At 49.2% G+C, this 21,675-nt stretch overlaps 6 protein-coding genes across 6 annotated transcripts; 4 read left to right on the top strand and 2 right to left on the bottom strand.

Annotated features, from left to right (window-relative positions):
* Positions 1-1,422: 1,422 nt before the first annotated feature.
* DFJ58DRAFT_743344 (uncharacterized protein) lies at positions 1,423-2,738 on the top strand (the record flags this gene model as incomplete). Its single annotated transcript, XM_041387257.1, has 5 exons — positions 1,423-1,489; positions 1,548-1,672; positions 1,726-1,818; positions 1,872-2,098; positions 2,267-2,738. The coding sequence occupies 5 exons, from the start codon at positions 1,423-1,425 to the stop codon at positions 2,469-2,471; spliced, it is 717 nt and encodes a 238-aa protein (XP_041247486.1). The 3' UTR covers positions 2,472-2,738.
* DFJ58DRAFT_838650 (uncharacterized protein) lies at positions 2,630-3,937 on the bottom strand (the record flags this gene model as incomplete). The annotated part of the gene is made up of 7 exons (XM_041392468.1): positions 2,630-2,680; positions 2,771-2,890; positions 3,103-3,161; positions 3,231-3,287; positions 3,373-3,472; positions 3,510-3,705; positions 3,789-3,937. 7 exons carry the CDS (start codon positions 3,935-3,937, stop codon positions 2,630-2,632), a joined length of 732 nt encoding a protein of 243 aa, XP_041247485.1.
* Positions 3,938-5,135: 1,198 nt separating this feature from the next.
* DFJ58DRAFT_167889 (copper fist DNA binding domain-containing protein) lies at positions 5,136-6,843 on the top strand. The gene is made up of 6 exons (XM_041378996.1): positions 5,136-5,218; positions 5,278-5,306; positions 5,363-5,571; positions 5,624-5,722; positions 5,777-6,655; positions 6,714-6,843. The coding sequence occupies exons 1-5, from the start codon at positions 5,216-5,218 to the stop codon at positions 6,616-6,618; spliced, it is 1,182 nt and encodes a 393-aa protein (XP_041247484.1). The 5' UTR covers positions 5,136-5,215; the 3' UTR covers positions 6,619-6,655; positions 6,714-6,843.
* Positions 6,844-8,936: 2,093 nt separating this feature from the next.
* On the bottom strand, positions 8,937-14,575 carry DFJ58DRAFT_655346 (uncharacterized protein; the record flags this gene model as incomplete). The annotated part of the gene is made up of 10 exons (XM_041381847.1): positions 8,937-9,246; positions 9,382-9,674; positions 10,191-10,653; positions 10,789-11,090; positions 11,157-11,389; positions 11,507-11,901; positions 11,959-12,085; positions 12,836-12,888; positions 13,260-13,336; positions 13,430-14,575. The coding sequence occupies 10 exons, from the start codon at positions 14,573-14,575 to the stop codon at positions 8,937-8,939; spliced, it is 3,399 nt and encodes a 1,132-aa protein (XP_041247483.1).
* Positions 14,576-16,456: 1,881 nt separating this feature from the next.
* Positions 16,457-18,999, top strand: DFJ58DRAFT_771505 (peptidase S28). The gene is made up of 12 exons (XM_041389152.1): positions 16,457-17,057; positions 17,119-17,161; positions 17,215-17,329; positions 17,382-17,460; positions 17,520-17,722; positions 17,778-17,987; positions 18,039-18,074; positions 18,127-18,228; positions 18,288-18,368; positions 18,421-18,535; positions 18,594-18,680; positions 18,738-18,999. The coding sequence occupies exons 1-12, from the start codon at positions 16,586-16,588 to the stop codon at positions 18,872-18,874; spliced, it is 1,680 nt and encodes a 559-aa protein (XP_041247482.1). The 5' UTR covers positions 16,457-16,585; the 3' UTR covers positions 18,875-18,999.
* A 793-nt stretch (positions 19,000-19,792) lies between these two features.
* DFJ58DRAFT_167686 (uncharacterized protein) lies at positions 19,793-20,456 on the top strand. The gene has a single exon (XM_041378994.1). The coding sequence runs from the start codon at positions 19,902-19,904 to the stop codon at positions 20,322-20,324; it is 423 nt and encodes a 140-aa protein (XP_041247481.1). The 5' UTR covers positions 19,793-19,901; the 3' UTR covers positions 20,325-20,456.
* The last annotated feature ends 1,219 nt before the right edge of the window (positions 20,457-21,675 follow it).

The raw sequence follows: 21,675 nt of genomic DNA, 5'->3' as shown, positions 1-21,675 counted from the left end.
CTATGTTAACGAAGATAGCGGAGTAAAGTTGGGTCAGGCAATTCACTTTCAGGCCTCATGAGGACAATGTTATAATCGCATGAATTCCGCCTCCCACAGTATGGTAAAGTAGATACCAACCAATAGTAGGGGTCGGTGCTGTGCAACGCTACAATGGATGACAGGTATACGAGTTCAAGTTGGTGTTGGCTGGGGTACCAACAAAAGAGGGGTGGAAAACATGGTGGTTAGTATCAGTGATTGTCAAAGTTCTGGATAGTTTCCCGTGTAGTGAGAGATACGGTGAAATGTACCCCTTGCGCACGAGATGTGTATCGAGTTGACTAGGTAGAGGCGGATGTATGATCTAGGGCGCAATTCAGTATATGATACATTGGCCAGGCAGTAAAACGGGGATCAAAATTGTGAATGATGGAATGCGACTCGTAGCCACAATTGAGGCTTGGGCGCTTCCGCTGCACAGCATATGCTATAAGCTGCGGAGTTGAACAGGAGGATGTCACATGTAAAACGTACCAGACTTCCAGTGCGCTCTTGACCTATACGCCCATTGTGTTTTGGTGTGAAGACGTCGAGACCTGCCAAGAATATCGTCGTAAGTGATGGACTTTGTTGGATGAAAGCTGTGATGGAGCTACGCCCAATAGATGACCATGTCTTCATCCATCGAAGGAAGGCAGGAGACATCAACGATAAAGCACCGCCAGAAATTTGAAGGACACACCGGTTTGGTCCAGCGCGCCATACATCTACCAGACGGACAGCGGATGATGACTTGTTCAAGAGACGGCTCGTTGCGAGTATGGAACTTGAAGAGCGGGAAACAGATAGGAGACGACTGGCGGGACGGAGATAGCGAATTGTTGACCATGGCGTTGTCTCCGGACGGGAAGAAAAGTGGTTAGCGGCGGGAGTGTGGACGGTGGAGTGAAGTTGTGGGACATCGACACAGGCAAAGTTATCGCGAAATGGATGGGACACAGAGAAATAGTGAGGTCTGTGTGCTGGAGTCGAGATGGTCAGCGAGTGGTGAGTGGGGTCTCAGGATAGAACTGTAAGTGAGTGGAACGTGGAGAAGGGAGAGAAAATCCTTGGTCCAATTGAAACTGGGCACGAATACATGACCACAGTCATCTACTCACCAGACATGACCATGTTTGCAACTGCTGGATTACAACACCCTAATTCCTGGATCATACGAGGATTCGATCAAAATCTGGGATGAGAAGACAGGCAAACTTGTCGCCACTCTCAAAGGACACACCAGCACAGTGTTGTGCCTGGCTTGGACCCCAGATGGAAAAACGCTTATCTCCGGGTCAAGCGATCGATCGATTAGGACATGGAATACAACAACGTGGAAGCAGATCGCTGTGCTCGATGGGCACACCAACCAAGTCTATGACATTGCAATATCTCCGAATGGCCGCATCCTCGCAAGCGCATCTTTGGACTACACTGCACGATTATGGAATCTTGACAACAACCAGTCCATCAGTTCACCCCTTCACCATACGTTTTCGTGGACTGCGTGTCCTTTTCGGCAGATGGAAAACTACTAGCCACTGGCTGCTATGACAAGAACGCGTATACATGGAATGTTTCTGCTATATTAAAAGAAGCTGGCCTTGACGACCTTCTTTTGGACAAGCCCGACAAGTCGCTACTCGCTGTACGTGACACTTTCATCAACAGTACTTCTCGCAGCTGATGCATTCTACATAGGCTGATGCTACACGGCGTCCTGTCCGTCAGCCAATCAAGATCTCCCCTCAGGTACCCCGTGGTTTTTTCGACGACACATCAAATCGTGCTCACGTACGTCGTTAATTATGTCTCATCCAATACTGTTTTCATCACAATACTCTTAGTTGTCTGGCCCCCACTCTCTATCATCACCATCGCATAGAAGCACTCTTCTTAGCCGTTTTTTATCTTATTCCGCCCCATACACCCCGATACACACGATACGCCATCCCGACCTCGCCCTTTCCATCGGGTTCGAAACCGTCTCTTTGCCAGACAAAGCGGCGCAGATATCGAGCTACACGAGCGTCCCTCAGCAGCAGTTGACGTCCCGTATGCCAAGGGGAAACGTGTATGTCACTTATCCTTCTCGAATGTTCAATCCCTCCTGATATCATTTTCTCCTTCGAACTCTATCTCACATCACGTAGAGAAACGCTTGTGCAAGAGAGCGACGGAGGCCGCTCCTGAAGGCAATCCGGATAAACGCTACTGCAGAAAGCTCACGCCCTCCCAATAGCACCGTCACGCAGCAATCCAGCGGCACGGCTCAAGCTCAATCATCTTCGCAATCGCATGCTGCCGTCTCTACTGTGCCTCCCGTCGTCAGTAATACAACTTCGAGCACTCCTCCTCACGTAACGATTAAATATCCTGCACGTTGGACTCGCTTCTGGCTCTTCATCTGTTGTGCGTCTCCTGAATATACCGACGGTCATCCTTGATCTACCAGTCATTTACGACGATCTCTCCCGTCGTTTAACATTCCATGATAGTTATCTCACCCCTCGAGCATATACCTAACGTCGTTTATTGCATACTTTGTGAAAATACCGGGCGCTAGCGCTCAGAAGAGCTCAAGTGCAGCACGCACGTTTCGTTCTTACATATGGTAGATAGTTGTCCCTACATGAACAGCCTGTCCATGTCTACTCTATAGGTAACAGATACATATATTTCGTGTTTGTAAAATGGAAGACACTGCAGAAGTCCCGCGTACACACCAACAAGTTGAGTTACATACTAGTAATGGCAACATCTCCGCCGAGTCACACAACGCCTCCAAACGCATGTCGTGATGAGCGTGGTGGACACAGATATCCTGCGCGAGAACAAGCTTAAGCAGGTGCGATCGTAGAAGATCCTGAAATTGTGTGTTTTTAGCGGTGATAGGTCACACGACGTTCGCCAGTGCTGGAAGTGGTGCGCTGCTCAAGAACGAGAGCCGTACTCCAGTTAGGGAGTAGGGGAAAATCATATGATTGTAGCGGGTTGTGCCATTCCCTGACTCCAAAACGAGGGAACGGAAAATAGCTGCGCGTCTAGTAGGAATCGAAGGACCCTCCAATAGCGTACAGGCTGGGGGTCAGTGCCCTCTTTCTCATACTTTAGGTGAAAGACGTTAAAATCATAACCTAAAGGAGTTTAGCAGAGATTAATCGTGAAAATCTGGTAGGTATGCTTGAGTACTTCTGATTCAGTACTTCTGAGAATACTCTTCAGGTTCCTCCGTGGGGGTCGTTTGAAGTTTGACCCACACACTGTAAGCAATGGTTTGTTTCAAGCCAGCAGATCAATATCCAATGGCTGCATGTATGGTTTCTTCGGTCAGTGAAGCTCAATCACATAGAAACGGCGGATTCCTGAGCTGCTGCCTGCAAGCAAACCCATCAACATCACGAAACAACCACCCTGATTTTTCGATCAGGAAACCATTTAACGATATCTGGACAAAATTGATTTGCGATAATCTATGCACGCACCATCATGACGGCCTCGAGTTCGAGAACATCATCCGTGCTAGCTTCCCGGGCATCCATACTTGCACAGATCCAAACGAACACCGTCAGAGATGACCTCGAGACTGCACTTCCGGTCTTTTCATCCGGCACATCATTTATGACGACCGAGGGCAACAAAAACCAATACCAAACGTTATATTTACTCTGAGAGAAGGCGCTATGGACAAAAGAACTCGAGGTTGCGTTGAAGGAGAATGTGGTTGTATTGGTGCATAGTGAAGGATGTGCCCAAGATCCTACCGGATGGCTGCGAAATCGGGAGATATTGGAGTGGATCCTGACGATATTTGGTGGTGAAGCAGGGCTTGTATTACAAGACTCTGGAAGATTTGCTGGAAGGGTGTACGAGTAGCGTTCGGAGAGTCGCGCAGTTGCGGAGGTCTGTCCATGGCTTAGTGTTTCTAGACGTTGTAAATTCTCCAGCTCACAAGTACATCGCACACGCTAAACACGTTTGCGGAAAGGAAATCCGTAAGGCCATGCGAGGACCAATCTAAGCGCGCATAAGTTGTACATGCATGTTAAAACTGCCAAACGCACGGTCTGAGGAGTACGATGCGAACGAAACTCGCGGAATGACTAGTGATGCCGTCGAACAACAAATTTATATTAATTCTTCAAAAAACCGGTTCGCCCACTGGACGTAGTCGCAGATCTGCTTGATGAGTCTGAAAGCCGCCTGGCTCACTAGCATATCTCACCAGCCTTGCGAAACTATTACTCAACGGCATGCATAGCTTTCTGCTGGTTGGTGCAGTCGCCTTGTCAACAATACGAAGTCGAATTGAGTCTATTGCCTCGCCAAGATAGCCTCAAGTGTGTTCAGGAGAAACATCAAACACGATGCGAATCCTCACCGGGGTAAATTGAGCAAATAACCCTTTTTATAGAAACCATGGTGTGACCGATAACGCAAAGGCCCGTGATTATCGCCCACTCGCATGAATGGTGCCCCTGGAGTGCTCGTGTCACGAGTGCCACAGTAAGCGCGCTCATGTCAAGTTTGGGAGAGTTCAGGCTAGCGGCTGGCCACGAAATCTTCAAAGGAAATCGAAGAGGGCCTCGACTTGATCAATTTCAGGCTGGACGGGAGCCAGCGGGAGCCTGGTAGTAGTCACTCGATGAGTGGATACGAATAGCCATTGACCGCACAGATTACAATTTGATGGAGCATGATGTGAAATTCCGAACGCCGCAACGCTATGAATCGGACAGCGTGACGCCATCATGAGCTGTCAGAAACTCGACAGTGGTTCCAGGCGATGCCTTATATGCACATGATCAATTTGCGAAGAAATAAGATGGATGAAGTGAACCAGTCGGATGTATGAAGCAAAAACTGCTCAACGCTTCAGCCAAGTTTAGCGTACAGAGGATTCCCAATTCTCAAGGCACGTCGGCAAAATTACGTAATAACAGTTTGACCATGATGGTCCTCTCACTGGCATGGTCGAATTTTGACCATAAAGATGCTAAAATAGGTCAAAATTGAGAGACTTATTCTTGATACTTTAGCCTCTTTTAGGGTATTTTCGCCTTGAAAAAGTTGTCCATGTTTCTAGTATCTAATTTTATCGCACATATATCCTCACACCGTGCCAAGTGACGGCCCACTCTCAGCTGTATGGAAAGGGTTGTCCTAGCCGCAAAGATTCGTATTTACCGCTATGGTGAATACCCTATCATGATATTTGAAAGCCTTTCAACTGACTCACAACTCATGATGTAGGTCCACATCAATGACAAGAAGTTTGCCTGGTACCCACATCTCTCTTGTCTGTACCTCCGTGCTGGTGTTGACTTTGACATCACAGCGAATCGTGCATTAAAGGACATCGATCCTCTTCTTGTCATCACTCTGAACGACCGCTGTTCGAAGTAAAGAAGAAAGGTCGCCCGGTATCGCAGTGTAAAACATGCCGCGAACTGCGAAACTCAAAGCGATTCCACTCAAAGTGTACTTGTAACCCGAGGGAGGTAGTCGACAAAATTCCCATACCAGCAGCTCGCCCAGACAGGAAACGTAAGTCACACATGTGTACTAATACAATCATTTCTAAACCAGAGTCTCGCAGCGAAACGATTCATGCCGACGGTACCTACACTGCCTAATGGAATATCAGATGCCTTGTCAACCTCGTCTTCCTCGCAGCTTACAAATAGAAGACAGACAGGTAATGATAAACATGCACAAACTTGCTCGCACACAATGACTTACAGGGTTCTAGTTGATTCACTGCTGAACCCTTGCCACTGTAAGAATGTTTGGCAGTGCCTGGGCAGCTGTCGATCTATGCCTCTTAGGAGTTCCCCAGCACCTGCAACTGAATCATCTCCAAACGGTCTAGCCATGCTCGCCAAAGCAGCTGCACTGATCCGTGAGGATGTCGTTTCGTGTCCAACGACCCAATGCTCCGAGAAATCTTCTGTATCTTCGAAGTCGTGCTGTATCAAAGACGCCCAAACAGCAGTTGTTCCCTCAGTCCGATTTGATCTCCCCCCCGTCTATATTGACACTCTCATGTCAACGCCACCTTCATCTTCAATGACAGTACCAGAGTTCCCTACAATCCCTCCATTCAGCGCTTTCAACTCAATCGCTGGGTCTGGGTGCACCTGCGGACTTCAGTGCGCTTGTCCAGGCTGCGTGAAGCATCGTGGGCCTGTTCATGCTTTGAAGGAGCACAAAGATTGTGCTGAAGGGTGTAACCACTGCGTCGACCACTCTGCAGGCGTTGAGCTTCCAGCTCTAGGGCAAGGTGCTAGCGGAAACAGCATGATCGACCAATTTTTCGCGCGGGCTGCGTCCCTACCCATTCCTCCAGTGAATCGTAAAGTTGGGGTTGAGTTCGATCCAACAGACATTACAATCTATCCTGTGGACCTTTTTACAAAGTCAGTTAAAGAATACGAGGTGCGAGGTGCAGCATTCGGACTAGTGACCGTGCCGAAGCTTGAGTGTTGTGGGGGACGGTGTGGTTGTCCATCCGACGACTGCGGATGCGGGCAATCTTGTGATGGTTGTCCTGATGGCCAACATGTTCACAACCGGTCAGAACCTGTTAGCTAACGGGAATTTTTATGCATTGAAGTTTGGGCGTATGATAGTCAGACTCATACTTTAAATTTTAATTTCCTGCTTAATGCTTAATTCCCTCATACCAGGGTCCCGGATAACACTCGTGGAGGCTTTTACAACGTCCTATCAAAATATATCAAATTATTCCAAGCTACGACGTATGGTAGGATGCTATTGGCACGGGAGGCATATGTTCGCATTTTCGTTTTCGTTCAGTATTGGATTATTGATTCAAATGTAACACAAAATCATCTCACACTCGAGGCCGTTCTCGAATCTCGATCATCGGGCCTGACATGCAGGTTCGAAACAAACGTAAGTATTCATACTTCTCTTGGTGACTGATTGTCTCAAGCTGCTAATGCCTTCCCCACTTCTGGCACCTTCTTCCCTTCCGATACCTTTCCCTTCTGCCGGTATCGTTGACGCTGAGCACCGTCGTAATGCAGAATAAACTGATAATCTCTTACCCCGTTGACAAGACTGATACCACCACGAAACCGGAAGGAGCCTATCATCACTGGCTGGGCAGGTACATTATCCATTCCAACCGGTAGCGAAAGGGTGACGGGTGAAAGATAGAGAATGGTGATTGGTGCCTTGTAAATTCGTTACTATCATTCAAGTAGCAGGTGATCCAGCTGGTAAACCTCCAATCCTTCATAGTGGACCCCTTCAGGGAATGCCACGGCAACGTTCCAATACCCACTTCTGCAAGCTCAATCATTACTATCAAATAGTGCACAAGATCCAGAAGTCATTTTATAAAGCTTCAGGTATCGAGATTCCAACTACAATGACTTATTGCCACTCGACGGTCTTTTGAACCCAGACCACTTGATTTTCCCTTCCTTGCGATTTTCCCTGTTACAAACAAAAATTGCGGAAAAGCGGAATAGATCCGTAGTGTATTTTTGCGGTCTATAGCCTGCATTCTCAGCAGTAATATCAATACGTCGAGCAGGCTGACAGTCATAAAAAAAACCTACGGTGATTATACCGTGACGAGTAAAGGTAAGGTTTTGTTCCCGAGCTACATTATTAGTCCAGGGCGAAATTGCGCAAGCTTGAGTGACGCGCTGGGGGCCCCCTAGACTAGATAGTATTGTCCTCCATAGAGTATAACTCTCCGAACAATTGAATTGAAAAAAAAGCTTGAGTGACCCTCTGAAATTTTGAATCGGCGAACCTGCTACACGGCGTCCGCTAAACCCTTCTCGTATTACTCGGGATCCCTTGTGTCCCGGTCAGGAGTACGAGCCAGAAGGTCGGGTTTCTTCCCAGTAAATTTGGAACTCCCCTCGTCTGATAGTAGGTTCGAATTCGGTTGTATTGTTCCTGCTTGTTCATGTACTCCACTACAAAATGCACCCCGTTTCTTCGATGGCTCCTTGATGCACCTGTATTGTAGTCCTAGCAAGATATGATTTTCCACTTGCGATGATTCTGCGTAATACTACGTCTAGGCGCTTATGCATCAAAGTTGACGCGCTCTCACCACGCCATCAATATTCCTGTCTATTTACTTCCGCAATTAAAATTCTTAGGGAGGGGGATCGGTATAACTTCCTTCTTAGATCAGAGCTCGTTGATGGCCGTCACTGCTTTTGAGTAGTTCCAGCAGTCGTGATACTGCTCAATACCCACGACGATCCAAATTCAGGTGTAGAACCTCGTTTTCGAAATCACACTTGCAGTGCTGTTAAGCTCCACCCTGCTCCACAACTGAATAAACAAGGCAGGTGTCGTGGAACAAAGAGTGGAGCTCGCTTATCACGTCAGTACATAAGCTCAAGTGAGGTTTTATCGGGAATTCTCAGTACTTGCACACAAACTAGCACGTCTAAACACAACGATTACATGGAAGACTGGTGGGGCATGGATACAGGAGGTGAATATTTAGATAGATGTTAGCGGTACACGACGGTGAGTGATGTACATCTATGTGATGAAAGTGGGGTCGCATTAATTTATAACTACAAAAAGAAAAAGAACACAGGGACAGGACGTCTGCCTGGGGGATCACATGTTGGGTAGCGTTGCTGTGAGTAATATTTTTCCCCGTTCGTATCCTTTCCGCATCAAGAGATTTGATGCAGATTCAAGCTAGCTCGCTGTAGATGACGTTAGAGATAGGCATCATAGACATGGGATGGGTGCAGCACGATGGTTAGTGGGTAGGCGCAGATAGGAGTCATAGATCGCATCAAAATCGGGAAGCTGAAGAATCTATTCATGAACAGACCACGGGAAAACCAGCATGCGGACTTACTTCTAGTGTCTCTCGGCAAGCGAAAGTTGCTCAATCACTAATTTGCAGTGACAGATGGTCCAGTCCACTCTGGTGCCATAGGTCCCATACCCAGACAAGTCGTGTTCCCACTTTCAGCTTTCGACACCCCATCAGTTCCACCTGGCAAAACTTGTGGGGCACCAGCAGCTAACTCGAAAACGGCAAGGACTTTTTCGTCGCTAAGCGTCCTGCGTTTGATACTGGGGCGCTTCGCGAAAGATACGATACCGGATTTGTCTTCCCTAAGTAGTTCAGTAGGACTGGGGGCACGTTTCCACTTCGACGGCGACGAGGACGTATGATGCATCTGGCTGCCGCTGGCGGAGCTCCGCATGCTCGCCGCGGGGAACGAGCACGTCCGATCCCGGGAACCTTTACTCCATCTTATGCTAGGGATCTCCATGATATCGGGGTTCTTGGAGGACGTCTTGCGGATATCCTCCCCCTCGTTGATATTCGACACTCTCACCGATTCTGGACTCCCCTCGCTTCCAGTGCATTCCCCCCACAACTCTCTCTCCTCGTCCACCATCATAAGGGCGCCCTCGATGACCGCCGCGTGCACGAACACATACTGTCGCAAGCTCTGGCAAAGACTCATCCTTTGCTCACGCATATCTTGCACGATCGTCCAGATGGGGTTGGTATGGGCCATTAATGGTGCGGGTGACAGGTCCTGATGCAGCTGTCGTGGAAGCTTATAGTCGATCACAGCGTGACCCGCCGTACGTTGGTCCAGCTCAGATGATACCTGCTCGGCATCAAGATTCTTCTCCTCAACGAACTGAGGCGCGGGTGGTATTGACGACGGCACAACAGCAACTTGTGCTGCAGAGGGTTTGGTTATGTTGGTGGGCATATGTTGCTTAGGCATACTGGTGGGCTTGATCATCGCTCCCCGGTTTGGTGCAGCACTAATCGCAGAGGTCGTTTCGACCGCCTTTAACCCACTCTTCGCCTTCCCCGACGCCACCATGTCCTCCGACTCATCCGACGACAAAAGGCTGCTCTTCCCACTGGTAGCTTCCACATCCGCGTTCCCCCCACATTCCAAACTTCTCGGGGGGCTCAACAGTTCGTCCGAGCTAGGGGCCGAGTTCGTGCGCGAAACAGGGTATTCACCCTCGAAAAATAAATCGCGACCGGTTTCACTCGTCGTGGGAAGTGCGGGTGTGGAGAAACTCGCCATAGCAGACGAACCGACGATCTGTCGTGCCCGGGGATGCAGATTGGAATTGTTGGCGTGGGAGGCGTTGGACTCGTTCGAAACAGTGACACCACTCTTGGCTGGCTGCAGCGGTGCAGATGAAGAACGCGGAGGCCTATCAACGTCCATCGCATCTTCCTTATCGGTGTCTGCCGAAGGCTGGCACACTGACCTTGAAAGTTTTTCGTTCGAAGAATCAGAACCCGTATTCGAAAGCGAGGTCACTGAGCTGTCTCTCAGACGAGCGCGCATGAAGCCCACTAACCCTGAGTCCGCGCCGGTGCTACCCCAAAAGCCAGAGTTGGATGTGTTCGTCCCAGAGCCAGAGTTGGAGGTGGAGATCGAGTCAGGACATGAATTGGATTGAGAAGCGGAGTGAGAGATGGAGATGGAGACAGAAGAGGAGGGTGGGAAGGCCCCACCGCTACCACTTCCCGAGACGCTGCTAGCACCACTCCTTCCAGAGCCAGAGCCAGAGCCGGACCGCCCGCTCCCTGCCTTAACGTCGACACCAATACCGCTGCCGCTATTACTCCCCACGGAATCATCTGCAGAGTTCAATGCAGATGGTCCACCACTACTTGACATGCTCCCGGGCGAGCCTTGGCGACTAGGGGTGGGTAAGCTCAAAGACATCGAGAGGGGCAAAGGTGGAGGCAACTTTGTCTCCTGTTCTTCCTCGCCAGGGTGCGTCTGGTCCAATACCTGCTCAGCCCACTCCCTCGTCGACGAGCTTGTGTTCTGCCACCTCGTATCCAGATCTGCTGTCTCTTCTGCGAAGGGTACGTGCACGACAAGCGACTCTGAAGAGCTTGTCTCGCCTTCTTTGGCTGCACCTTTCTGTGGATGATGACGGCGAGCCTTCTTGCGGTCGCCAATGACTAGAGGGACAGTCCCAACGATATTCTCCTTTGGCTTCTCCTTCTCTTTCACCTGGTTCACATCCACATCCATCCCACCGCTCTCCGTCCCACTTCCGCTCTCCGCAACCACGCTCTCGCTCTCCTGCCTACCAGCGACAACAGCAACGCGCGCACGAGCCTGAGCCCGAGCCCTACTTTCCCTCCTCTGCTTCAATTCCCTCCTAATCGCATCTAACGCAGCATCCACAGCAATAAACCCGCCTGTCCTGCCCACACCCGCCGAGCAATGCAATAGCACAGGCGGAGAGCACCCAAGCGCAAACGCAGCAATGCCCGTCTTCGGGTCTAGTTCAGGATGCCGCCACCCCTTGCGTCCAAGTTTCCTTCTAGCGCTTGCATCTCCAAGCGGCGGGGACGAGAAGAAGTCCTCTCCTCGCTTCCCTGGGGACCCAGAGGATGCTGAAAGGGAGCCAGAACAGGAGCCGGAGTTTGAATGAGAGCCAGAGGGGGATGGACCTGGAGTGCTTTCTTGGACAGCGCGCTCGACGCACTTCACGAGCTTTAGTACGCCACGAGGATCATCAGGTACATTCATGTCGGGCCAATCCAGATATTGCAGATGCGTCACTTTTCTAGGTGGAACGCCTGGGTAACCGCGATGGCTGAGCGCAAAAGTCCTCACGATCATACTTGGCTGCTTCGAGCCCTTATCACGCGGGGACATGAAGAACCCAATATCAGCGGAGGTATTACAGGAAGTAGAAGGTGAGATGGGCGGGGAGGTGTTGAGGAGCTGCAATTGAAGAGGTCCATAGGATGACTCTACCCAATACGTCCCACATTTAACCATCGCATTCTCAATCTCGCGCGTGAGCATGACGATAACATGAACATTCTGCTCCCACACGAGACTAACGTTTTGTCAGCGTTCACGAAGATAAAGAAAGTTGATAGCAAACAGAACTCACGTCCAAAAATCAATAAATGTCGCAGGTAACGGGCCTTGCGTAGCGATGTAGCGTTTACGTGTGCCCAAGGGCTGCACATACGACGCGTTCACATAATCATCTGCGGGTGAGGGATCGCGTGGTCTATCTGTCGGAGGAACCACCGTCACGTTGAATTGTGGCAAACTCGCGCCCGTGACTGAAATCGGTCCTTGGCTAATAGGTCCGCGGGGTAATGTCAAGTTGAACATCTCCCGCTGAGACCCAAGGGGTGTGTAAGAGGGCATGACCAATGGTGAGACAGTTTTGGGCCCTGTATTCTGAGGTGATCTTGGCCGAGTACCCAATATAGACGGTGACAGGAAACCTCCCGATCGATGTAGCGTGCGCGTGTCCAGCCGGGACGGGGATGGCATTGGGCCATCTTCTGGAATCGGAGGGATCTGCGAAGTTTCTGAAGGGGGAAAGGTTGGGAAGTAGGCGTCGCTTCCGCCACCACTACTGCGTGGAAATAGATTGAAGGGTATCATAGCCACGCCCCCGCGCGTCAAAGCAGACGAGGGAGGGCCGAAGGGTGTCATGGGCATGGAGAGTGGTGTGTGGAAAGCGGATTCCGAATAGAACGGTGACATCAGCACAGAAGACGGAGGCGGCATACCCGACAATGACGGCATACAGATAGTATTACTATCGACGCTCATCAACATATTCCGATCATCTTCCGGTGCGTTTGGCGACGGGGCAGCTGAAAGTGAGGCTAATTGGGATTCTGACGAAGATGCAAATGTGGTGGTTGATTCGGAGCCGGTCGTCCCAGCAGCTGCACAGACGGAAGCGACTTTTTTCTTGTCGTCCTTGTCTCGCTTGGAGCCATGCCCTGCATGTGACCCTTGGTGACGGCCATCATGAAGACGGACACGAGCATGCTCGAAGGGCCATATATGGTTGTATCTGAAGAAACAGAATGAGTTTGGGTTTGGGTTTTGATAGGATATGCGGAGAAAAGAGGTCGTGTTGATGTAGGTAAGTTTTTAATACAAGAAAATGCACAATAACTACGATGACACGCGCAAAACCACCATCACTATCAAGACAACCCATCCAAGATCGTCAGATCCCAAAACAAGCAGGAGCTTGGCGGAATGGCTTTGGCGCACGAAATAATTTTGAAGACTCATCAAGTGATGATGTGGGTGGAGCTCGGCATTGGTCGGGTGTACACCGATGACGCAATGAGGAGCCAAAATGTCGGGATGTACACAACGATGAAGAAAACGCGATGACATCGGAACAAACACGACGATAAGGATAAAAAGACGCACCTGTTCTTGGCTCCCTTCTCGACGCCTGCCGTAATACTAAATGGAAATGCGCCTTGAACGGGAGTAGAAGGAAGGGTCTTTAAGCCTGGTGAACGTGCACCAGCACCAATGATACCCTGCCCACCTTCACCCAAGGTGTAGGCTTGACCAGCAGCAGTATACGCGCTGACCTCGCTTTCCCTTGCATGATGCTCCATGACGCTTCTCAGACGCCTTTGCTCTGCCAATTCTATGCGGTAAAACTGCATGGCAAGAGTTTCAGCGCCTTCCTCCACGTCAGGGTCATTTGAGTCTGGATCAGATTCATGTGGATCATCAGAGCTCTCGCTGCCGCTCTCTACACTCGTTTCCCCTGGGAATGAAGAGTGAGAGGGACGAAGGGCAGAACGACCAGCGATGTCTTGAAGCCAACGAAATGGGAGGTCTTTGATGCGTCTCCGTACGCGCCTGGGAAGACGGAGTGGGATACGTTCCGTGATTCCCTGGCTGAGTTCCAAGTTCTGGCGGATGGTATCGAAGAAAGGGTTGGCAGCATTTGCGACTGCTGGTGTACCCGAAGCTGCATTTGCAGCCGTTGTCGTTGAAAGCGAAAAGGCGGCTTTGGGGAGATGCTTTGGACGCAGTGCTCCAGAGGAGGCACTGCCTTCTGGATCATCCTCGTCTGGACTAGGGTGGTCGGTTGTGGCGCAGTGGCGTGCATCTCGCCACACAGCTTGAAACCCGCCTTTTACCCAGGCGAGTTCGCCTGTGAAACCCTCTGCGCGGAATTTTCTCAGCAGACCAGCAATGTTACTGGTATCTGGAACGAGAGCAGAGTCAGCGTCATATACCAATATATGGTTTACGGTTGGCCATGCTGCAAATCTTGCACGTGCAGATGAGGAAGGAAGCATCTGAACGAGTTTGGAGAGACCAAAGAGAGGACGCTTGATGAGAGTACTTGGTATGCTAAGGGAGAGGGCTCGGTGAATACGGGCGGCGGTATGGGCGGCATGTGGACGGATATCGAGGATGAGAATGGAGGGGTCTGCGAGGTAAGCTGCGAGGTCGGAAGGGTTAACTGGTACGAAGGTGGATGACGACGAGGATGAAGATACGGGTTTTGAGGGGGGTGGAAGAACTGGTTTAGGTGGCAAAATAATATTTTGTGAAGGTGGTTGTTCGTCGGGGAGGATACGTGCGGTGAGAAGATCAGCGGATCCGAAGCGTGCTGCGATAGCATGAGCGAATGAAACGACATTCTCTTGATCTGTTGAGTGTGTTCTTCCCTGTTGACCAGAGAAGGGTACGCTCGTAAAGAAATCGTTGTTGCTCATCGCAGGCAACAGTGACAAAGGCACCTGGCCTCAGTGACTGTGAGGTTAACGTTTACGTTAACGTTCTTACCTTGAATTTTTGGTTCTCGGACTCGAGAAATCTTCAAGCTTATCCTTCGTCACGGGGCCTGATGTCATAAGGGCCAGAACACAGTCTAGACCCATGACGTTGCATGTGCGCCGTCGGATGTCCATTACCAATCCTTGTTTTAATTTTCAACTCATGAGAATAAATTTCATGATCAATGATCAACGTTTTGTCACGTCGGAAATTCCTAATCTGGATTTCAATGCCAGGCAAAAATTGGTTAAATAATAAAGTAATCCTTGAATCGCCACAGAAAAGTCACTGCAATAGCATTGCAACAGTCTTGCAATGAGTACGGCACGCTATACCCGTATTATTGCAATATATTGAAAAATATTAAAATTCTTTGCTTCGTATATACGTGCCGGAAAATTGGAAATGACCGTCCGCTCCGTTCCTCCCGTTGGTTCTGTCCGTACCGTGCGACTCTAATTTGGCTATTCGGAACGCCTCGGAATTCCTCCAAAATCTATATTTTTTTCAGGATTTGGGCCAACTTTGGGTGCGTCACTGGGCAGCACAACCTCACGAATGATATGTCCCTGAAGCTTGAAGCTTGAGGCCTGTTGCCAATTGCAACGAGGTAAACGTGGACATGATCTCTAACATTAGGCCAGGGATACTGACAGTGGACGGATAGATGCGACGTCGACGGATAGGCCGGTCCGACAGAATTTTTGAGGTTCCCTCATTGCTTCATATATCCATACCTCATTGCAACCACTTTTGGAAATTTGCGGCACACCCGCACTACATCTCACTCCACATCGTGTTGGAACATCACCTGTTTCTTGGCATTTTGCCTCCCTGGCAGCCTTGCGGGAACCTCTAGGGACCGCCGTGTAAATATGTACACGTGCATAATCGATTCTGCCGTGTCGTTCGTGAGTCAACTGAATGTCTGTGTAGGTGAACTGATCCTAAAGAACGCACGTCTCACTTGCGGTCCGATGTCGATCCAAATCTTTTCTCAAATTTTATGCACTGGCACACAGTCGGTCGTTCTCTGTATCTTTCCAAGCGTTGACAACACGATTTTTTGGGCCAATCACTAAGTTCTATATCACGAACGAAAGAATTCCACCTGGGTTCTTCGTATTGCGGTGATACAAAGTTCATATGATATCATTCCCGCTCGACCGTTATCTCATCTACTTAATTTCAAGTTCACATCAAGGGAAACATGCAACGCGATATCCTATATTAAGGCAGTGTACCCGTGGGCCGTGGTACACCATCACGGTGACGTACTTCTATAGCCCAATGTGCACACCTACGCTCTCCCAGCGTCGCTTCGAGGTCGCAGGACCGCAATTGCCAAGCGCCGTGGCAGGGGCGTTGCTGATAAATTGTTGGAGTAATGACATGCATGTACGTATTAGATCTTTTGGAACTAGCCTTTGTGACGAGACAATAAAGCCGACCTTCTGGATCTGGTACGCAACTGCCAGATAGGCTGCGCGGGTATATATGTATCCCCGAGTCAAACGATTCTGCGATGCAGTGATGATGATCGATAATCAGTGATGCATAGGTGACGCGGTGGCGACTTTGTTACGGGCTACGTGGCCCAGGTCTCTATTGGTAATTGAATTTGAGACCTGCAGACTGTTATCCTTGAAATTTCATGTATGGCTTTGACGAGTCTGTTTGCCCCCGTCGACGGTGCCAGTGGTAGTTTTCGCCAGTCGTTTGCAATGATGTTGATACTGTCGATCCCAGAGATATAGTCTGAGTCGGGGGCCCGCGCCCGCGGCGGCCCGTCCGCTAAGATACTTCGTACCAAAGCATCATGTGGAACGTGGAACCGAATTTACTCACAACTCAGTCCTACAGTAGTCGTCGACTCTAGCTATAGCTTGCTGGTAACTGACACATTGCCAAGCAAGTTTTGTTCCAAAGAATCGAAGCCAAGGGCCACAATGAGGCTGGCCATTGCTCTATTTTCCTCAATTCTCTTGCTCACAGCGGCTAATGCAGCATCTCCAAGCGGAGCAGATTACATTCGCGCTCATGGTGCTCAAGGAGTCAACTTCTGGAGGCTCGCCAACCAAAAAAGAGAAAAAGATAGGCATATCAGCCAAAGACCGGCTCTAGTCGTCCAAGACAGCAGCAACATCGTGTTTAAGGCGGACACCGACGAACCCAGCGAGTTCCCGGACCAATGGTTCACGCAGCCTATAGATCATTTCGCAGACTCGTCAGACACGTTCAAGCAGCGGTACTGGATCAATACCCGTCATTATACCCCAGGTTCTGGCGGCCCAGTGATTGTTTTGGATGGCGGTGAGACGAGTGGCGAGGACCGTATTCCCTTCTTGGATACTGGTATCGTCGAGATATTGGCCAGGGCGACAGGAGGAGTCGGGATCGTGCTTGAGCACCGTTATTATGGTGAGTTCGCGAGGATCTTGAAAGAACTTTACTCGCATTTGACCTATTCATGATTGCGCAGGAAAGTCTATACCTGTCTCAGACTTCTCCACTGACAACCTGAGGTGAATTACCTGCATGCCCGTATCACACGTATCTGAGAATTGATGGAGCGTAGATGGTTGAACAATGATCAAGCTGCCGCTGACTCGGCTCGGTTCATGGCGAACGTGACGTTTACTGGCATTGATGAGGATCTGACAGCTCCGAACACTCCATGGATATACTATGGTGTAAGGCATTATAATTGCTGAATAAGACAGTGTTCCTTACCAGCACTAACAGGGTTCCTATGCCGGCGCTCGAGCAGCTCATATGAAAGTTCTATACCCCGATCTCGTCTACGGTGCAATTGCTTCCAGCGGTAAGTCATAAGAACGATACACCGTGACCAAGTCCATCTGTGAATTGACTCGCCAACAGGCGTGACGCACGCCACGCTATCAAATTGGGAATATCACGAGATCATTCGAAACGCTGCAGACCCTACATGCGCTAGGCAACTCGAGCACGCCACCCTAGCAATCGATGCCCTCCTGGGCGTGCCCTATGCAAAGCGATTTGTCAAGTCATTGTTTGGTCTTGAAGATCTCGCGCATGACGATGATTTCGTTTCCGTTTTGGAGGTATGTCTCTAACCCATTGCGAATCATCCGCGTGTGTTGACGGTGCAAAAACTAGGCTCCTCTTGGTTATTGGCAAGCTAAAGTCTGGGACCCTGCTGTAGGGAGCACCAAATTCGACGAGTTCTGTGCTTTCTTGGATAAGCCTATCCTTGGAAATGGTAGCATTTTGTCGCTACCCGTCGGCCATGAAGATCGCCTCGTTCATCTTCCTGGTGGCATCAAGCTCGACTTCTCCATCCTGAACTACGCTCAATACATCAAAGAGGTAAGGTCCATCGAATCTGACTGGTAGGGCGTGATTTCTGAGCACCAATAGAATTATGTCTCGCAATGCGACACGTCTGTGGAGGATGTAAGCCCCATCGTCGTGTGTCGAATGTTTTCTAACGAAAGAAAACAAACAGTGTTTTGGCACCTACAACGATAGCAATTTTCTTGCCACTGGTTTAGACCAGGAATGGCGGTTGTGGCTATTCCAGGTTTGCACAGAGTGGGGCTACTTCTCGGTGGGTTGTCAAACACGCGCTTTCCTCGAGCAGTCCATGAATGCATACTTTCATTGTAGACCTCGCCCCCCGACCCAGCCCACCCACGAATCGTCTCCAAGTTGTTAACACTGGAGTACTCGTCGAAGATTTGCAGACAGGTGCGTCGGAGTCGGTTCGCGCAGCAGCGGGACTCATACGGACTTTGGCTAGGCTTATCCAGCTGGGAAGTACTTTATTGTACCGCCCATGCCCAATATCACTGCTGTGAACGCATTGGGTGATTTCGCGATTGCTGCTGACAGGCTAGCGATCATCGATGGCGAGGGTGAGTTTTCTCTATCGCGGTGTTTACTTGGGCGCAACGTGCTAATCCCCGTGTCAAGTCGACCCTTGGAGACCTTGTACGCCCCACAGCGATTACGCAGCTGACCGCGAAGATACGATCCTTCAACCTTTTAAGATCATTCCAAGTACGTATCGACAGCTTGACTGCTATATGTATGTACATCTGATGGCGGTCGATGTAGACGCTGTTCATCATTATGATGAGTACGGATTGAAGAATATCAGCGACGAGCCTGAGGAAATTAGAAAGATTCATGAGCAGATGATTGTTTTCGTTATGGAGTGGTTGAAGGGTTTCAAGGCACCAGGTTCGCGATGATTTTTTCTTGTATTTAACGGTTATTTTCAGAGCGTACGCTCGAAGATATGTGAGTAATTATTTCTGTATCTTCCCGGTTGTGGGTTCATTGAACAAATGGAAGAACTCCGATTGTGACCGAAAAATGTAATGCGATGCGCGAAGGCAACTGGGTCCCTGCAGATCGGAACGCACGTTCATGTTTGACAGCGTCACGACTGTCAAGTTCCGGGGAAAATATGTTATTGCAAGAAACGTCCGAGCCAGATATCAGAATTCCACGCGTCAGCCATGTGCATGAAGATTTGAAAGTGTACCAGTGAATAAGATTTATATTTATCCCTGTTGATTTGGTCGCAACAAACAATCATAGGAGGTCCAACGACCCCTAGTAGCTTATAGACTCCAATCCTCTCCTTGTACTTAACTTGAAAGCTTTAAACATCGTACCTCAATGTCTATTCCCAGAGACATACCATTTCGGGGGAAGACCATGACTGAAACGGAACGAAACCCGCAACTTCTTGTTCTCAAACATGGTCAAAAGCGGGTCATAGTTAAACGGCAAAGGCCGTATAATGTGAGCGGGACAAGTATTTACATAAATATTTGATGGCTCAGATATTTTAAGCTCATGCTTGACTCCGCCTGCCAACATTTCCCAAGCATTCCAAGAGATGTGGTCACGTTGCAGACCAATCGACTCGATGTTAGTGGTGGCTACTATGCGGACATCACAGCTGAGCGCTGAAATATGGGACGATGTCATTCACTTGCTTAACGTCGTTGAGGTGCTCAACGTGAGGAAATGACATTGCCCGTCGACGTCCCATTGCCTGACAATCAATCGGCGCACTAAGTCAGGTTATCGAACAGGGCAAGCTGGCTCGTACGCAGCCCCAAATATTCTACAAGTGTTTTCAGTACTGAAGTTGATGCCACATAGCAGGGATGATGAGAAAGTCACAATCAATGTTTTTTTTCCCATCTGGCGAGATTCACACTGCTGAAATCTCGAGGGAAGTGCGGGTGGACAAACTTGTTGCTGATGCTTGTCAGATATATATTGGGACATTGTCCTACTCCTGTCAGGGCAGATTTGGGTGAGATAATAATACATGCGAAGAGTATCGGATCGTACAACATCGAGGATGGTGACTCCATCAATTCTAAAGTTTATGTGTCTCGGCAACGAAAGCCAGTCATTTATCTATACTCGCTCTCCGATATCGATGTTTCCTTTAAGCTCACCCTCGTTCCTGAATGGAGCCTCTCTGTCGTCTATCCCACCGTTACCACAGAAGACCATGGACAGCGTTTAGAATGGAATGTCCACACCTATCAAGATGGAAAATACATTGCCCTCCGATTTGTCCCTCAAGCGGCATTCGAACGCGCCGCTTCTTTAAGCATTTCTCCGCAGCCTGACGTCGTGACTCGCGTTTCAAAGGTATCTGTAAGAAGCACCTAGCAAATTGGGCTAATGCACGAATGCAAGCAGAGAAAGACGTTGCATGGCGGGTGGGTGTAGTTGGAATTGATCCTGTAAGAGCTGGTGATGTGACTTTGATCAGGGTGTTGGAATGGGGTGGAACGGAGGATGTTCTACTTGGGCCGAACACGAGGATCTAGAACTTCTGGAAGAGTACACCGAATGCGCGTCTCAGGTAGCTATAGCGTCCCCTTTTCTGTTGTTTTGTCATCAGGATCGTTTGGTAGATATAAGGCGACAAATCAAAGGCTTGGTGCCCACCATTCTCCTAGCCTCATACACACTCCCGTCCTACACATCACCACCAGTTGACGTACGTACATGCATCTGAAAATCAATAGTAGGACTCGTCCCCCCTTCATCGTAATCGTCCAAAATTTTAGCATTAAGCTCTCTGACACTGAGGATAAGGCGTGGTCCCAGCACAAACAGTTGCACGAGCCCAAAAAATATAAGAATGCCAGAATAAACCTGACTTCCCACAGACAACGAGTTCTATGAAAATAATGAACAGGGGCCATATACAGATGTCAACGTCTTACCTCAAGTTTTGGAGAGAAATAACCGAGGTGAAAGCAGGTACTGGCGACAAAGCTAACGCACGCAGAATTTCAGCCCAAAACTTATGATGACCAAATTCAAATCATGAGCTCACCATGTGAAATAAAGCATGTGAGTTTTCATTAACACCGCGAAACAATCCCCCATGATTGATCCTGTCGATGGTTGTTGACTGAAGTGCTTTACAGCAACCCAGGCTGCAAGACACAGTGCGATGACCTCCCATACAGTACCGAGTATCCAAGTCTTGGGGATCAGAAGTTGAGTATTTCCCTGAAAGTCAAAATCGCACTGGTAGCTGCCAGATAAAATGAGCTCCTCTGAAATCCGCTTGATGAGCTTCGTGCCTTAAGTCTTTCGACCACAGTTGAAGCTTACTTCCTGAAGTATGTTTATCCAATATTCCGATCATTACTGCGCAGGCGATTGTGACGGCCGAGAAGATAACAATGAGGAAGATCAGCACCCTCTTGGATTGCTGGTACATGGCATGTAACCGAGTGATCATTATGACTTCCATAATGCTTCAGTCAAGTCGATATCACCGAGGTATCGAGCTCACCGCCCAGCATGGCATTTAAAACAAAACTCGACCAATCTAATACCGAAAACATGATGGTGCCTGAGACACCCAGTTATTGATTAACCTTGGCAGACCAAACATCCTAAACAAACTCACAGCTGTTTGCAGTCATATAATAAAACGACAAGCTGGTCAAGAATCTCACTCACCCCTACATTGGAGCGCAGTTAATTGAAAGGGAATATC

Source organism: Suillus subalutaceus, assembly GCF_016647625.1.
Source record: "Suillus subalutaceus strain FC151 chromosome Unknown DFJ58scaffold_19, whole genome shotgun sequence".
Lineage (NCBI taxonomy): Eukaryota > Fungi > Basidiomycota > Agaricomycetes > Boletales > Suillaceae > Suillus > Suillus subalutaceus.
This window is presented reverse-complemented; position numbering and strand designations above follow the sequence as displayed.

Excerpts from the sequence above, each read along its gene's own strand:
- DFJ58DRAFT_167889 (XM_041378996.1), top strand. Across the intron at positions 5,307-5,362 it reads AATGACAAGAAGTTTGCCTG|CGAATCGTGCATTAAAGGAC; the intron begins GTACCCACATCT and ends TTGACATCACAG. Across the intron at positions 5,572-5,623 it reads AGCTCGCCCAGACAGGAAAC|CGAAACGATTCATGCCGACG; the intron begins GTAAGTCACACA and ends AGAGTCTCGCAG.
- DFJ58DRAFT_771505 (XM_041389152.1), top strand. The coding sequence starts at position 16,586 with ATGAGGCTGGCCATTGCTCTATTTTCCTCAATTCTCTTGCTCACAGCG. Across the intron at positions 17,058-17,118 it reads GCTTGAGCACCGTTATTATG|GAAAGTCTATACCTGTCTCA; the intron begins GTGAGTTCGCGA and ends ATGATTGCGCAG. Across the intron at positions 18,681-18,737 it reads ACCTTTTAAGATCATTCCAA|ACGCTGTTCATCATTATGAT; the intron begins GTACGTATCGAC and ends CGGTCGATGTAG.
- DFJ58DRAFT_167686 (XM_041378994.1), top strand. The coding sequence starts at position 19,902 with ATGCTTGTCAGATATATATTGGGACATTGTCCTACTCCTGTCAGGGCA.